The sequence below is a fragment of the Scomber japonicus genome, chromosome 7 (assembly GCF_027409825.1).
Source record: "Scomber japonicus isolate fScoJap1 chromosome 7, fScoJap1.pri, whole genome shotgun sequence".
In the NCBI taxonomy this organism is placed as follows: domain Eukaryota; kingdom Metazoa; phylum Chordata; class Actinopteri; order Scombriformes; family Scombridae; genus Scomber; species Scomber japonicus.
In genome coordinates, this window is record NC_070584.1 from 14097450 (window position 1) to 14115866 (window position 18417).

Genomic DNA, 18417 nt, shown 5'->3' on the forward strand with positions numbered 1-18417 from the left:
AGCTTTAAGTGAACAAGTATATGAGACTATCCTTTTGTTTGGTTATTGGTCCTGGAATCCGGATGGTGCCCCATATTGATAATTAATGTTAATAATTTCTCTTTTGATAAATTATTGCTATTAGCTAATAACCAAATGTTCTCCTACCAGATACCCCACACCATTAGCTTCACCAGTTCTACGTTAAGTACTAAATATCAAATGTTAGCAAGCACACTAAACTAATGTTGAACGTGGTAAACATTATACCTACTAAACATCATCATGTTAGCATGCTGATAACATGCTAACATATTGCTCAAAGCATCACTGCGCCTTAATACAGCCTCACAAAGCAGTTTGCATGACTGTTGTTGGCCCCTTTGTTGCCTTCAGCTGTGGATGAATGAAAGATGGTTTAGCAGACAAAATCAAATCCACCTCTGACCGCTGGAGGTATCAATAATAGGATGCTAACTGACCACAAGCTCAGTAATTAGAGCTCTCCATAAATTAGTGCAGTACTTGGAACTGTGTTCAGACATATTTGAGAACAAAATACAAAAACATTTTCACATCATAAAAAATAATGTATAACCTATTTAAAAGAAACAATGAACAGCAATATTTATGACTTATTTACTGTACACCTTCAGACACCCATCTCAGAAACACTAGCCGGGATATCCCTTCTTGCCCACAAGAAGGGAATGATCAAGATTAAGCTTAACTGGAGGAAAAGGACTAATCATCCTATAACTTGGCACACTGACCTATTGATGTGAACCTGTTGCAGGTGAAAGATAGGTACAAACCAGATTACAGCCACACACAGAGTCAGAGTGAGAGAGATTAGTGGGCATTTGAAAGGGGAGAAGTAAGAGGGTTTAGCAGGATGAGGGAGTGGAGAGGAGAGAGGATTATGGAAGCCAGAGCCTGGATCCTAAAATAATCCTCTCAGTATACTCGGCTTTATGTACTGTGGGACAGAGACAAGTTTGAACTATTAAACTGTCATTGCATTCATTTTGAACGTGCACACAACATTTCTGAATGTGTGATCATCACCGCCTCTTCCTCTGTTTTAGAGGTGGAGGTATGTAAACCCTAAAATACAGCACCAGGCACTTCTTCCATCTGCCTTAATCTGGAAAGCTGTTTGAGAGCTACGTGCCTGTATGCGAGGCTTCAAGCACCGCCCTCTTTCCATGCTCCATGTTCTAATTTGGGTATTGCCATGGTTACGTAAGATTCAGGGTCAGGGGGTCAGTGACGTTGCAGGCAAACACCGGATGGATGTGTGGCTGCTTCATGGCGACAGAGGGACATGCTGAGCGACATAATATAATCCAAGAAATACGGCAGATGAGGATCAGGAAGGAAACCATCAGACTGACAAAACCACCTAAATAGGAGGAAGAGGAAGTTTACAGCGGGGGAAAATAATAAAACAAACATTCTTGCAACACTCTTCCCAGCATTGTATTTTTCTAAACTATGCATTCAAGAAGAAGCAATACATTACTCTTTTGCATTTTATCTGCTAGTGTTATTTCTTGTTTTGTTCTGAGCACTTGCAGAAATAGGAGAGGCAGGCCCTATAGAAAAATATAGATAATAAAACCCTTTGTGCACAAGCGTGAAGGAACAATAGTGGGAGGTAAGAACATACTGTAAAGCAAGTATAGGTGGTGTTGAGAGACTGTATGAGCTTTTGATTTAGATATGACTCAGGACAAAAGCGTTCACAGTGGAAAAAGACAGAAAGAAAGACAGAGAGAGAGACTCACCACGCATGCACACTGGAGAGACCAGAGAGGGGAGGGGTGTGAAAGCTCTGTGTTGCTCCACTAACCTACTTACCATAATCTCTCCCTTCTCCTCATTTCATAACTGTGCCTGAGTTACATGATACACTCGTCATCTTACCCACGCTTGGAAGTCAATTATTGTTATTGTAATCATTGTTATTAATGGTTTTGGTTTGTGTCATAGGCTATTCTGTGCCAGAGCCTCTGGGTGTGTTTGTTTTCTGTCTTGTACTCACACTAACATTTCAAAGAGAAATAACGCCAGTAATCAAGATGTACCCGGTGAACTGCGATAAACTTAAGATAGATCAATACAGTAGATGGACTGACTGATTGAAAGATTGTGAAGCTTTTTTATTCAATTTACAATGAACATTTCTGGGTTACAACATTTTTTACTGCTTTTAATTTTATCGGATTCAGCCTTTCAGGAATCAGAAAATAAAACAAAACACAACAGGGCAACCTGCGGTCACACTTAATTACTCTATCAAGCTTAGTGTTTGTTAATCCAGTGATATAATACGGTTGAGTTCTCACAATGTTACATCCACCTAAAGGAAAACTGAGGACACAATAAATAAATGAATCACTGCATACTTTTTCCACAGTATTTTATGTCATATGGAGAAACATCATGTATATTTTATTTGTTTCTATAAGTCTGGGTGCCTTCTCTCTATTTCTAGCCTATTTTTCTTGGCCTATATCTAAAAAAGGTGTTCCTGTGTGATATTTATAACAGAAAGTGACAGAAACTCTGTATGTGAGCAAGATGAGGAAACACTAAAACCAACATGTGAGGAATGACATGAATTAAATTGAAATGCATATTCATTATCTATGCTCCTTAGGTAAATATCACCGTAATATTACAGTGTTCCCACAGCATGCATTCACTTACTATATAATAATGTTAAAATACAACTTTTATTAAGTTGTGGTGAATGGTGGTGAATAGCTCATGTACAACACAATACCCAGATCATTTTAAATAGGCTGTATAGGTTTTTACAATAATGTTAATAATTACAAATGTATGTAGATAATTTCAGTATGTAAAGAAATCATTAATTAAAAAGAAATTCTAGATAGAATACTGTAGACTGGAACTTAATAGAGTCTTGTTTCAGACATCATACAACCTAGATTTTTATATTTTTTTGTGTTCATATTGTCTACTTTCAGCTGCATAACTTGGTGGTAACATAGCAGTGATTCTTAAACTTTTTACATCAAGGAACTATACTAACACTAATTAGATGCTAGATCCCACCTGATAAGATTTTTTCTTTTTGATGCACAACATGTTACAGAAAGTGTATAAAACCAATGAACAAAATAGTCAATAGTCACTCTTCTGTTTATTTTCTTTTGGGGCTAAATGATGATGTATATTGGTGAGGACCTATGGGATGGTTGTGGGGATTATTTAATGTGTTTTGCTGGTTTGTGGCTGTAGACAATATCAACGCATGTATTCAATCATATACATTTTTATTTTATTGACTATATTATTTGTCATGTTTCTTTTACATAGAGTTGGACCTTGAGAATAAAAAAAAGCACTGTTGCTGATTTTTAAATGAAAATAACTTCCCTGGAAATAAAAATGTGCCCTTGTTGTTACACAATATATAATAGTTCCCACGCTGGGTGACTGTCGGTCTGAACTGACACACTGCCACACTTTCCCACGCACGCGAGAACCTCCTCAAAGCGCGCGAAGGGTGGTGCGCGCGTCAGCTCACGGGGCACGAGGCGGGCGGACCGCGGGGTGAGGATCATGTGTAGTCCACGCGCCGAAACTAGGTTACAGCGAGCCGCAGAGCAGGGAAGAGCTGGGAGCTGACGAGCCGCTGTTGTTTCATAGGTGTTTTATCACAACAGTGCTGTGAGACTGCGCAGAGAGGACAGACCGTGAATATCAGAGACACACTGTTGCTTCTATCCTTTTCTTTAAGATCGACGTGTTTGCAAAAAAAAGGTAGAAAATCCATATGAGGATTTGCTGTTGTGACAGTTTTCAGCTGCTCCGTTTTGGAGCAAGTAAGTGCGTGTCGCTGTCAGTGTTTCTTGGCTTCATTTCCACCTGGAGTTGTATGAGTCGAAGAGTTGGTTAAACTGCATCGCCGTCATGAGAGGTGAGTTTGTGGAAATTATTGTGACATTTTTCATTCGAGTGTGTTTTGCAAATAAGAAACTTTTGAGTTGTATTGATGATGAAGACTGCTTTGAAGCCTGCGAAAGTCCAAAGTGCGTTCGTCGACTGCAGCCACGCACTGAAATGAACAGATTAGCAGATTGCATCACAGAGGAAAATAAATAAAAATGTGTTTCTGCTGAACATAAATAATTTGTAAATGTCACACAGATTGAAAGTTGTTGGCAGAAAAGATAAGCTGCATGATATATGACATTTATTCAATTTTTATTTTTATTTATTATAAAGGACATCATTTAAATATTTCTACATGATTATGTTAAAGGTATTTGTGTAAATTGTAATGGTTTTGTGCATTTATTTCATTTTGGCCGTGACAAGAAGAAATACGTTGCAGCTGGTGACTTTATTGAGTGACTCTAGTTATGTAAGAGAGAGGGTAGGGAGGGAGGGAGGGAGCGGCGCGGAGTGATCCAGAGGCTGTCAGAGCGCACGAAAATCTGCTGGCAGGGATTATTTACTTTGATTACATAGTCCTTTCTGCGTCACCCCCTCCCTCCTTTTTCATTTACTGTGTTTTATTACACTTTCATATCAATTTTTTAGTTATTCAATGATTAGTTTTGAACAGTTATGCTGTTGCCATTGTCCTTATTAGTTGTGCTTGAATGCGGGTGATGCTTTAATGTGTTTCAAAGTTCTGGTGGTTTGTTTTACGGTCTTGTGCTGTTGCTGTCAGTTTCATCGTCCAGCATGTTTTTGTTTTCAGCATCAGTATGGCGGACAGTGTGTGTGGGTGTGTGTGTGTGTGTGTGTGTGGAGGGGGGGGGGGGGTTGGTGCTCCATTGACCTAGTTCTGTCATTGAGGATTACAGCAAGTGTGTGTGTGTGTGTGTGTGTGCGTGTGTGTGCGTGTGTTTATGTGCGTGTGCCGATCAGACAATGTTGATCATTTAAATCAGTAGCCAGGGGAGAATAACCCTCTTTAAGATAGATATGAACCTCACTGGAAGAGACTGATTTCAATGCACCTTGCAAGATGCATACTTACAAAAACACTAAGTAAATAGAAAAAAGAAAATATATATGAAACTTATGTTACTGAGATTATTTTTATGAAAATAAAAATATGCCTTCATATCTGTTTTTACTTTTAGGTTGACATCAACAGTTTTGTGTGTGTGATGCTGTCAAAGTGTAGCACTGCTGTGACAAGCAGGATATGGGCACAGCAAGCCCACATTTAACCATGAAGCACAGGAGGGTTCAGTTAAGCCCAGTTTCCTCTGTCAGCTAAGGTTACTTACATCAACCAGAGTGCATGTCACTCCTGTCAAGCACGGCTTGTCAGTTTGATTTTGTAGGAAAAAAACATCTTTAAGGAGCACTACAAACACAAGGAGACATGCAGTAAGCAAGATATGCAACTGAATTAATACATGAAGGCGAAAAGGTTAGGGTATGAATTTCACAAACATTTAAATGTCCTTTGTCACTAGATTGCAATTAATAATACTGTTGTAAATCATTGCAGACAAACAGGTGAGGCTGCTGTCATTTATGAGAAAATAAACAACCATCAATAAAACACTTGTTGCACTGATGACGTGCAGAACTGATGACCAACTGTGAGACTGTGTTGGAAGTCAGTTAGCCTGGGATCAAAGGTACGGTAGCTGTAAAGACGAAAGGCTGCTCTCTGCTGTGCTGGGCTCAGACTCAAAGCCACTATCTGTTGAGTGTGCAGCCTTGGGGAGGTTCACAGCAAGCTACAGTATGTGTCAAGGTGCCCTTTCTCTCTGACAACTGCACGCTAAGATTCCAGTCCTCTTATCTGAAGTTTCAACTCTTCACCCAACCTCCATGTTGGTATGCAGGCAAAATGATTGCACAGATCTGTGCCTATTTGCTTATTATGACTCCTTAGAGCATAACGTTTTTTGGTCTGCCATTATGTACACAATGATTATATAAAAATAATATTTTGCTCTTCAAAATTTGCTTGGTCTCAGTAGTATCATTTTGATAGCCCCTATCTATTTTTCCAAGTATGCAGACAGGATAAGTGAACGCACGTAAAGATAGTTTAATTCAAGGCGACTGTGATTGTTGCAGCACAGTCCTAAATTTGTTCCTTTGGTTTGGAGCAGCAATGCAAAATTACATGCTGTGAGCTGAATTCCTCAGTCTGGTTTTGCTTGTGTTGCAGAGGCCCACTTGGGTTTGGGCTCGGAGCAGTGTAAACAGCATGATCAAGATGCACCTAATCTTGTATGATCAATGGTGTGGGGTTACAGAGGCACAGAGTGTGAGGCAGGTATAGCTCTGTTGTTAAGTCACCCAATGTACACGTTTCTGTTATTATTAAAGGGATAATTCATTCCATAAGAACCAGTTTCTTAATCTTCACCTGTCTGCACTGACAGCTTTACTGTTCCACTCCTTTCAAGGGTGTGTGCTGATGTAGATACTGTGAATAACATTTTGTATTTTCAGGTGTGTAATGTGTGTCTTTTGTTTGCCTCCTTGTTCATAATGTGCACAACATGGCATTGTGGCTTCTAGTTCTAGTTATAGGCAATGAACATGTCCCAGCTTTTAACATAAGACCTCATCCTCCTCTTTTTGGCTGAAACATTTTTGTACATACACAATTTTGTGAAACGCTGTTGTTACTCAGTCTCACTCTACTGCACACTAAAGCAACAACTACAGTAAAGAGCGATGCATGACGTAAGCCTCCGTGATGGACCTGTTGTGCACTAATACCGTTCATTCCATTACTATTGCATCTGCTGAGTAATTACCTACTTGCAGTGCATTTTTAAAGAGTTTGGGGTTAGTATCAGGCTATATTATACTGTCAGTGTTATCTAGGTAGGTCAGTGGGAGGAGATGAGAAAAAGCACCAGTCATTACAGTTCCTATAGAATGTATAGAAGATAGGTGGCATTTGAGGCCCTGAATCAGGCACAGACAGACAGAGAAACACACCCAGAGGACACTCCTGGGTGTTTCATAATTTAATGGAGAACGTTGACTGTGCAAAGCCTTTTTTCAATAACCTTACCATAGTACATTGCACAATATACCTTGAATGCCATTCCTCCCATACTGGCCCCAGAAGCAACTTCCAATGTAGGTTAAGTATACAGCATGTCAGGTGAATGTAAAGTGCAAGGTAAATAGGACCTTGGACTCTGTTTGATTAGCTGGGATGAGAGGACAAAGTCTGCCCAGCCGTGGGTTACAGTAATAAAAAGTGCTGACCAATAGAGACTGACACACTGACTGACTGACACAGTGAAGACTTTGAAATTAGCACATATGTTTGAATTTAAAGATAATTCATGTTACTCCCTATATGATGAGGTTCAAAAAATTATGATAGCATGTAATTTTCCACAATTTGGCATGGGTACAATAAAAATATCATAAGGTTTATTGAATTACTGTTTTGCCATTTACATAGTCACTGGATATTGTTTCAGCAGTAGGTATTCCTTGTTTGTTTAAGAACATTTTGTCTTCGAACAAAGATTCATGAGAACACTCTTAATAAACTCTGATGAGAATAAAGAAGCTCTTGTTTAGACCCATGCTGCAGGGAGTAGACTGTTTTAGCTATCTGATCTGAGACTAGTGTAATAACTGTCCCGCGCACTCTTAGTCACACTAAACAGTGTACACTTCAGGTCCATGTTATGATTTGTGCAACATTTATTTGCCAATAGACCAGAGTGGCAGAAAGGATCTCTGGCCAGCCAACTGCACTGGAGTAAAAATAGCTTTATGGTCTAGCTCAAACACAGCTGAAATTTCACTCAAATACTTGACATGCTGCAACAAGTTGGGAGCTAATAGCTACATCTGTTCCCTCTGCTCAAGTTTACTGTACAAGATGTTTTTTGAAAATATTTCCAGATGTTTTACAAGTTGTAAAATATTCAGTTTTTCATCTTACAGCAATCAAACTTTATATTATTTTCTTTCCAAACCAAAAGGAGGGCTCCACCCTCCTACCTGCGTCAGATTTGGTTCCACCTTCAAACCTGCAAGAAACCAAACTGTGTTCCTTGCTAGACTGCCACCACAAGCACCTCCTCATTTGCTGAATGAGAAACTGTGTCAGTGGAGCAGCTCCTGCTCTGTGGGCCCGACTGTGCTGCTCAGCTGACTGGCAGGTGAGGCGGCAAGTCACAGACAAAGCCGCTCACTCAGCAGCCAATGGGAGTGTAGGAGGGTGAGGGTGGATCGTCACACTGTTGCCAAGACAACCACATTTGAATGAGTGTGTTCATGGAATGCGGCCAGACGGCAGTTATATAACAGGCTGAGGGGAGGGGTGAGGCTCGGGAGGGGGAGCGATAAAGGGAGCAATGGAGAAAGGGACTTTTTTTTCCATTGCCCTTTATTTATTTATATCCTTCAGTTGCAATTCGTTGGCCAGCAGGAATTCTACCCAACCAAGACACTCAGATAACCTATGTCACCTACACTGCACAGAAAGTCTATGTAGAAGGACAATGTTGGATTCTTTTAAATCCCAAGTCGTGATTTTCAGGGCAGTCACTAACCTCTCTTGCTTTGCCTCAGTGTGTGACGCATATCTCTTCCCACGCGTGGTGACTTACAGTGCGTGATTGGTTTGTTGTGAGTGGCTTCTAAAAGAGCCTTTAGAAAACAGCCATTTTCCTGCAGAGCTGTGAATAGTGGTTAAAGCCACTGTTTGTGATTTACAGGTTACCTAATACCCTCTATGACCCAACAAAAGTGGTTTAGAAATTGTTTGGCGCAGCCTGGAGCATGAGCCAAATCAAATCTTGCATACAGTCTACACAGTAAGATTCACATCTAGTTGTTTTGTGTGTTGCTGTTGGAGGACTTGAAGAGGTCAGCATGTATGTCTTTATTAATTTGCTTGCATTTTACTCATCCTGGAGGAGGAGTGACAGAGCAAGAGGAGCTGTGAAACTTTATAACCCCGGGCCTCAGCTAATGCAATTGACCTGCTATTCTGGGCTTGAGGAGGCCCAGCTACTTAGATAAACAACATAATGAAAAGAACAGGCTGTTCCTTGGTAAGAAGGCTCAGGCTTCCACAATGAACACAAGGTGTATAATGTACATATACACAGTTTATTTTATCAATCACAGGATCTACTGTGTTCTCGACATTTCTCTTAATTCCTTAGGGTGCAGCAAAATGCAAATGTCAGCCATCCATACCTTGTGATGCATACCTGACATTTGACTGTCATGAAATAACCTGAATTTGTACCTGCACCGATTGTTAAATGCTAGGTGGTGGTTGCGTTGCTTGAGTTCAGTTTTAGTTAAAATATCAGGGCTCTCGAGATTAAATATTGCTTTGTCTTAGGCTGTCCACTTCATTTCATATGTCTGAGGTGTTTTACTGACAATAGCTGTAGTCAGCACGATAAGCCTAAAAAGCAAATGTTGAATGTTCTTGTAACTGGCACAAAAATGCTCCTCTGTAACAATGCTACTGGACAGTAGCCAGATTTATGATAACTTGTTACCTTTAGGGTGTGTTTTCTCCATACGTTTATGTTTGATCTGTTGTCCCAAAAGACAGAAATACAGATTTAAACTGTCAATACACAATGACATCAATCATTACATCACACTTTCACAGACAATCCCTATATTTATTTGTTTTAATAAATAAATAATAAATAAAAGCAATTAATGACAGAATTGAGGTATTCTGGTGTTTTGATGTCAAACCCAGCTGATTTCCACAGCTTTTTTAAATGAGTATTCATCGTCAACATGTATTTTGCTGTTTCACTCATGTTTTTCCTGCTTTCTTTTCTTTCTCCAGCTCAAATAGAAGTGATTCCGTGTAAGATCTGTGGGGATAAATCATCAGGGATTCACTATGGCGTCATCACCTGTGAAGGCTGCAAGGTGAGCAGTCAAGTCTATTATCAGTTGTTATTTAGAGTTTCCAAGCTATCACTAGCCTCATTCTACTTAGTCTAATAAGAGCATTTTTTTATGTTCATCAACACCCAGCTGGAGGTCTGGATGCAAACATTGTTTACCATTGATTCACATTTTGTGCGTGTGTGTGCATGTGTGTGCAGGGTTTCTTTCGGCGAAGCCAGCAGAACAATGCTATGTACTCCTGCTCACGACAGAGGAACTGTCTAATTGACCGGACCAACCGTAACCGCTGTCAGCACTGCAGGCTGCAGAAGTGTTTAGCTCTGGGTATGAGCCGGGATGGTGAGTTCAGATACTCGATCCATATTTAATTAACTCAGAGTTTCCACCTCCCATTTTCACAATGAATGGGTGCTTGTTTGACTTAGACCGTACCTCCTTTTAATTTATTGTCTTTATGCTCTCTTAATACAGCCGTGAAGTTTGGTCGCATGTCCAAAAAGCAGCGTGACAGCTTGTACGCAGAGGTCCAGAAGCACCAGCAGTCCCAGGAGTGTGCTGGGGTTGGTGCCCGGGAGGTGAATAGTGACATGGCCGACCATGGCCGCACCTACAGAAGAGGCTCCAGCACCGCACTCAGCGATCTGGACGACATTACCACGCTGCCGGAAGGCCTGCTTTTCGACATGCTGCTGACCCCAGAGGAAACAGGTGGAGAGTATTGTAACCTGGACATGCTGGCAGGCAGTGCAGGCAGCAGTTCATCCTCTCAGAGTTCACCAGAACAGACCAACTTGGACTTTGTAGAAGGCAACCACAGCATCAAGCATGAGTACCAGCTGTTGCACGACTCTGGACTCTTCTCACACGCCATCCTCAACCCACTGCCTGAGGGCTGCTCCCTGCTTGAGCTAGGTCAGTATAAATCCTGTAATGCCTATGACTATGACTGCTATGCTGCTATGTGTTTTATAATTCTAATAACAATCTGACAACATACTATGAAGAAATAAGATCTAATAAAATCAAACTTTCCCTCTGCACAGAACATATAACTCAGAGTGTGGTGAAGTCCCACATTGAGACGAGCCAGTACAGCACAGAGGAACTGAAGAGAATGGCGTGGACATTGTATAGCCCAGAAGAAACACGTTCATACCAGACCAAGGTATATGTGACACTCAGTTATTACAGTTTAATCTTTGTCTAGACCTAATTTCTATGAACTTGAAGTTAATGGAGATTGTTCAAGAAAATATCTGTTCAAAAGGTCCACTATGTACCAGGATGGGTGATATGTGATATGTATTATGAACTGCCTCTCACTGTTTAAAAAACACTGTAGCAGTCACAAGTAAAACATTTTTCCTATCACTTAATTTTGGCTCACTGTGCCTTGTTGTTTTCTCACACAAGGTTTATAGAGGAATGTTTTCAGTGTTTAACCTTGCACAAAAATAAACTGAAAAAGTTATAGAAAAATGTCTCCTGAACTAATGTAAAATGCTCCATATTTATCAATGTAGTGCATTCTTACAGTGGAGTTTGTAAATGCATGTATTTTTATCATGCATTTCCCTCTGGGCTTTTATCTCACTACTCATCATTGTAGACCCGTAGCTCCAAGAGAGATGCAGCACATTTCTAAAACAAAAAAGAAAAAAAGAAAAGAAACTGGACAAATCTGAATTATATTTCTTAGATGTTGCAATTCTCATAAAAACCTCTCTGTCTCTTGTTATTCTTTCAGTCAGCGGAGGTGATGTGGCAACAGTGTGCTATTCACATCACCAATGCAATCCAGTATGTGGTGGAGTTTGCCAAGCGCATCACTGGCTTCATGGACCTCTGTCAGAATGATCAGATTATCCTCCTCAAAGCAGGTCAGTGCATGAAACCAGTAAACACACACTCTGTGGCCAAGAATCAGTTCTACTGTACACATTGGGTCAGATGCAAGAACCACTGGTACGCACAGATTCGTTCTTAAACCATGCGTACGGGAGATTTCTATATGACATCATATAGAAAAGCAAGATATGATAATTAATTAATGAACACATAACACCACCACACAGGTATCAAGACCAAACAACACTGTATGATACAATACAGCTAAGCACGGTACGGTAGCTATACTATGCGGAGTGATGTCGTCTACTGTATTTTAGTTTATCAGTACAAATACACAGAGAGGTACAGCTGTTGATCTGTTACCCCCATCTCCACCTTCTTCTGCCAGCTTGTCATGCGCCAAGCTCCAGGGGGAACCCCTTGGCTCCCCTCTAGTTCACACCCTGAGTAATGGGTGTGAACTACAGGTGATGTAGGCAATGGGCAAGTGTATACTATGTCCTGTTCATTAAATTGCACTTCTGAATCCATAATCATGATGACATTACTCTGTTTGCAAAAGTATTAGGCTATTTAGTATAAAGTGGTAGGCTATTTAACAATTTAGGTAGATATGTCAGTCATTTAAATTGGCAATTGAAACTATGATATAATGCAAGCTTACAGTATAAATATTAGTGGCTGAAACTACAAAGCAACTTGTCCACAGTTACTTTTCCACAATGCAAACTGACTATTAATTACTTTTATTCATTTAATTGAAATATTGGTGATCGAAGTTATAGTTTAGCTCCATGGCTGATGACACCCCTATCAAGATATTTTTGGCATCTAATTCATTTTCATGAATAGAGCTTCTCTACAACCTGCCACACGTCATGGTATTTTGGGGGCGTCATTCATGTTGATTTACTGTTCTCTGAACACGCGTTCATTATGTTAACAAATGTCATTTACGACTGTTTCCTGGTGATACAAGTGTTTGATGAATCCGACGTGGCACACTCGTAAATTCCACCTCACGAAAAAAGTATGACAGATTTAAGAAGAAAAATACAAACATATTCTTGCATCTGGCCCATTGTGTTTAGGTACATAAAGAGTCAGGAGTTGTGCCTCCAGCAAGACAGCCACCCTTGCAAGACTTTTGTTGTGACAAAGATTGCTGATGTCATATGGAAGTGCATGCATGGTATATTACCTTCAAATGGTAGCTGTCTTCACAGAGGTCAAACATCACATGCATACAGAGTGACTTGAAAAGGTGCCTCTGAAGAATGGCAGACTTTGTTTTAATCATGTAGCCGTCTTTCATGCTGATTTCTCTGATCTCTGATCATAATACTGCAAAGTGTCCCTAACAAGGCTACGTCTGATCTACTTCCTCATATAATTCAAATTTGAAGCTGGTTTATGGTTTGCAGTGACAAACAAAGCAAATGGTAGAAAGATATTTATTTCCTCATTTTTTGTGAAGATGAAAGAAGAGCACACGCACAAAGTTTCTCCTCACAAGGCTTTTAGATGTTTCAGTCAGTTTTCCTGACAATGTCTAAAATGTGAAAAAAAAGTTACCACGCCCATAAATGATCTGCTGAACCTGATTAACTCAGGCGGTTAGAGAACAATTACAGGGTTGTGAATGTACAGTATGTTAATTAAAACCACATTCCTGTCAGTATAAGTGTGTCAAATCCACAACAATTAATCAACTGTGGCAGTTAAATGTTCCTGTATAGAAACAAGGATGCATGTTTGCAATATTTTCTATCTCAGGTATGAAGTAGTGACTTACAGACACTGTTCACTGTCTAACTTTTAATTACGTCCTTTGTTGTGCAGGTGACAATTTCCTTGACATTCATTCATTTCCCCCATGTGTGTTCACAGGCTGCATGGATGTTCTTCTGATCCGTATGTGTCGGGCCTATAACCCCATCAATAATACATTGCTCTTTGATGGAAAGTTTTCCACTGCTCAGCTTTTCAAAGCTCTTGGTGAGTCAACACATTTAATATCGGTTACATTTTTTCTCTCTACCTCTTTTATGCCAGCTTTTTATCTGTTTCCTCACTGCCAAAACCATGGCAGTCAGTAGTTTCTGTTTTGATGATGACTTATTTTTCTCCTTCTCCTGCTCCTAGGCTGTGATGACCTTGTGAATGCAGTGTTTGACTTGGCTAAAAGTCTGAGTCGCCTACAGATGTCTGAGGAAGAAATGGCTCTCTTCAGTGCTGCTGTGCTTCTCTCACCAGGTTAGATTATATTTTTCTAACTACAATAATTTATCCTTAACCAAAGAGATGATTATGAAGTGGGAAATTCTGTATCAGACAACTGTAATAAAGAAGAATTGAGAAGTAAAGCTGTAATGGCCACTTTATGTCACACGAGGTCCATACCAAGCAGTTGGCTTGTAGTTTGCAACTGTGAACAGTAATATTTAGCAGCACTGCTAAAGTTTGCAGCACAAGTTTGCTGGATCAGTGCATCTGGCGCCAGGTCACAGTAAAATTAAGGCTTATTACAAGTAATTGGATATTGCGTTGTGTGTTTACCAGTAACTGATTATAAAATACTGATGTCATTGACCTTTATCACAAGTCAACAAAATAACAGAGGAAGATCACTAAAACATTCAGATATTCATATCTATCTCATCACGACATTGAATTATCAATCTATGTATGAAGGTTTTTATAGAGAAGCAAAATAAAACATCTATAAACATTTTATTTCACTAACTAGCCTGTGTGTGTGAACTCTGCTGCAAATTAAAGAGAAGAAGAGTTGTTTGTTGAATAGTCATGAGTCACGACACACCTACACCAGCAGTGCTGTGCCCATGGCAACAGTATAGTATTGGCAATGACACAATATCGCTTTAGTGCCAGTGTGAGAGAAAACAGTGAGCTGGGAAGCTATTGGCTGATTGCGCCAATAACTTTGTACACTGTAAACCTCTTCAGGTTTGGTTCTAACTTGTCATCTCTCTCTCCCTCAGACCGACCCTGGCTGACAGATGTCCACAAGATACAGAAGTTGCAAGAAAAGGTCTATGTGGCTCTTCAGCGTTGCTTACAAAAACATGGGGCATCAGAAGAGAAACTTGCTAAGGTAAAGAGCCAGCTGCAGTTTTGTAAAAACCACAGGATGTTTGATCTAATGTATTTAGATATTTACTTGGTATGTATTTATTCTTTTAACGTTTCCTACTTTTCTGTATTTCTGCTCTAGATGGTGTCCAAGCTTCCCATAATGAAGTCCATTTGCAACCTTCACATAGACAAACTGGAGTTTTTCCGTCTGGTCCACCCTGAGACAGCGTATACCTTTCCCCCTCTGTATAGGGAGGTTTTTGGCAGTGAAATCACCTTCCCAGACTCCACCGAAGGCTAGCACCGTTTAGCTAAATATTGTGAGTCAAATAATAAAGACATTGAGGAGTAGGGAGAGGAAGGTAAAAAAAATGTGGCAATCAGCTGAGGCAAAACCAACCAGCAGCTCAATGACAATTCTGCATGCTACACTTTAGGACACACTCCTCTCACCTCTGAACTCCTAACCCTGTGGAGTAGCTTACACTGCCCTGCAAGCCAGTCCATTCAGCTTCAACGTAACACTACAGGAACTGCTGCTGGGTACTCTGTGCATGTTACCTCTGTTGTTTTAGTGAGTTAGAAGAAATGACTAAAGAGTAGCCTACATAATTTGTATTCTCAAAAATATTTTTTTATGAGGTGACTTTAAATCTCTCATCAAGTTGAATTCCTTTCTACTATGAATCTGACTTTCTCAGTTCTCACAGTTCCTGAAAGCTATTGTTGAATGTATCCCCTTTTCCCTTAACCGCTCAGCACAGCCCTAGGCTTGATATAAAATGTACATACTTAAAATCCTTACCCATTTTATGGAGATTTGTAATGATGCCTGTTTCAGTCTAGTAACAATATATTGTTTCATTCAATATTTTTGGTAGCGCCCATATTTTGCAGTTTTGTAACGTATGAACAAACTGTTTAAAGGGACCATGATCAAACTCACAGACAGACAGGGTTTTGAAACTGTGCAAATCGTGGAAAAACATTCAGTGCACCTACAAACTCTTGCGCACACAGCACAAAACATAGCACTTATGCTGATCTTTATAGGTATTTTTACTAGCACACCCTCAGACACTGATGTAAGAGAGCTCTTTTTTTTAATGCAATCAATTACCTCAGTCCTAATACCTTTTTCCTTTGCAAATGCCACTTAGAATGAGTGAAGAATCACAGAGGTATTTTGAAAGTATTTTCAGATGTTTCTTTATATATATATATATATATATATAACACCTATATAAATCATGTAAGATGAGAGAGCAGACATGAATTCATGCGGAGAGAGGAGGTAAATGCGCTTGTGCTCAGGTCTCTCAAACAGATACTGCCTGCCCGTACTTTGGAGTTATAGGATGGAAAGATTGTTGTTGCTGAACAGAAAATCTAGTGGATAATTAGCACTTACAAGTCCTTGTTAGATTCCAAAATGAACTCTTGGCACAAGATTTTACGGGTTCACACTCAAACTGCCATCTGTGAAACTGTTAAACCAGTCAGAAATGCTAGATACACCCTGCGGCCGTGGATAAGCTAAAGTGCTGGCAAGCCGACCACTGTGGGGTTATGGGTTCTCATGGAGGAGCATCTGGAACTGTCACACCTCAGCCCCCTCCGCAGAAGAGTGCCATTGCCCAGACCTCCAGCACCGACTCAACCAGCAGGTTCAAAAGACTTTGGGAGTACTGAGGAAAATGAACTGCGAGTTTGATGTTGAAATGTGACAGTTGACTTCATTGCCACGTACGTGGTTGGATGAGGGGCAAATGATAGAGGTCGGTCACAGCGTTGTTTAAGCTCCTTACACATTGGTCAGAGAGGATTTACTGTCTGCGCCAACTCTCACTGCTTTGGGGTCGGACAGACTATGCTGTCGCAGACACCCAAGGTAGTCTAATTGGAGAATTGAATCCTCTATTCGTTACTCCCTGCTCCCTTACTACCTCACCCATTTCAAACACTACATGGCACAGCAAAGGGTTGACAGAGCCATCAGCTACCCCCCTGAGTTAGTATATCTGCATTTGTACCAGAGAGCTTCTTGGAAATATAATGATTAGCAGCGAAATTTAAAGGCCAGTGATAACTATCTTAAACTATATTACTTTGCTCTGAAAACTGGACAGAAGACTTAAATGCTGGCTCTGGTTGTACTGAGTACATCCTCTGCTTTTTTTAGTCTTTTGAGAGCAATCCATGCCTTTAGGTCCTGGAAGGCCTACATAGATATAGATCTATCAGGTTTCTGGAGACACATGAGGGTGTGTCCTGAAACCTTTTTTTCAAAGTAGGGGGACATATTGGATTTTCTGTAAAACATTTTCATTCTAGCAGTATTCTTAAGAAGCTACGAGAAAGTAATAGTTTTGTTTTCTACCTTAAGCAAAATAAGACAATCACACGACAGATGTTGGATGTCTCGATTATTTCAGCCAGGTTTGCTTTGCACTGCTGGGACGGTGCTGTTCGCCATATACTATATTATCTCACATAGTATGAAGGGGTATTACCCTTTTCTGGGTACTTAAGGCAGTGGCATAGTGGGATTGTGCAATAATGTCTTTCCCATTGTTCTCTGTGTGTTGGGGCCTTTGTTGCCAATTATTACAGTTAATATTTTCACAAGCACTCCAGCACAGACACACAGTTAACCTCGCAGCACAACAGATAATGTTATTTAGAATACAGTAAACCAAATACACAGTCAACTTCTTTACTGGTCAGCTATCAGCTGACACGGCCAGATGACACATACAGATTGTAACAAGGTGCAATACTTTGTGTTTAAATTCCTAGAATGTTAGAAATGTTGATTTCAAATGATACAGTAGCCTACTATACAATTTTGCAGGCCTACAAGCTGTCCAGGGGGCAGCACGTATGTCCTGCACTTACATTTCCGCTTAGAGTTACTCAGGGAGTTAGCTGGGCTCTCTGTCCTACAGTGTCTGCAGTTAGTCTAGCTAGCAAGACACCTTGCACCAACATACTGTAGAAGACCTTAAAACCTTGATCACTGTGTACAGTTCATGTTCTTGTGAATGTCTGATTACAGAAGTATCAAAGATTTTACCCCTGTCTAATATCATTATTGCAAGACTTTTGAGTTCGAGTCATAGATGAAATAGGATATTAAAAAAAGTATCGTAAAATAACTATAAAAGATGAATTATAATCTCTGAATCTTGTGTTGGTTTTGTTGTGATCTTTTGTTTCTTAATTTTTATCCTTGTATGTACTGTTTTTTCACATCAGTTTAGTGTCCTTTTTGTCTTGGAGAGATGTAATTCTATTTTTTTTAAAGAGCGTTTTTAAAGATGTCTCCCTAAAAGTTTCTCTTTTGTCATGATCCTTCTGTTTGTGATATATTTTCACACTATTTTAAGATTATTATTATTGAATCAATATAGATTTTAATAAGATATAATTTATGATATGTCATGGATATTGGAGCCCAAGAGGTTATTAACACAGTAAGTGTTATTGCACAATGGTGATACAATATGTGGATTTAAGAATGTAATAAAAGTCTTTTTGCAATTAAAATGAAAAATTGTGGATTTCGCTCATGTTCTTTAAAATCATCTCCAGACC

The 18417-nt window shown here is 39.8% G+C and overlaps 1 protein-coding gene across 1 annotated transcript; it reads left to right on the forward strand.

Annotated features, from left to right (window-relative positions):
• Window positions 1-3579: 3579 nt before the first annotated feature.
• On the forward strand, window positions 3580-18363 carry rorca (RAR-related orphan receptor C a). Its single transcript, XM_053321909.1, has 10 exons — window positions 3580-3934; window positions 9803-9888; window positions 10068-10209; window positions 10342-10782; window positions 10914-11035; window positions 11618-11750; window positions 13612-13719; window positions 13867-13977; window positions 14727-14839; window positions 14960-18363. Exons 1-10 carry the CDS (start codon window positions 3928-3930, stop codon window positions 15119-15121), a joined length of 1425 nt encoding a protein of 474 aa, XP_053177884.1. The 5' UTR covers window positions 3580-3927; the 3' UTR covers window positions 15122-18363.
• The last annotated feature ends 54 nt before the right edge of the window (window positions 18364-18417 follow it).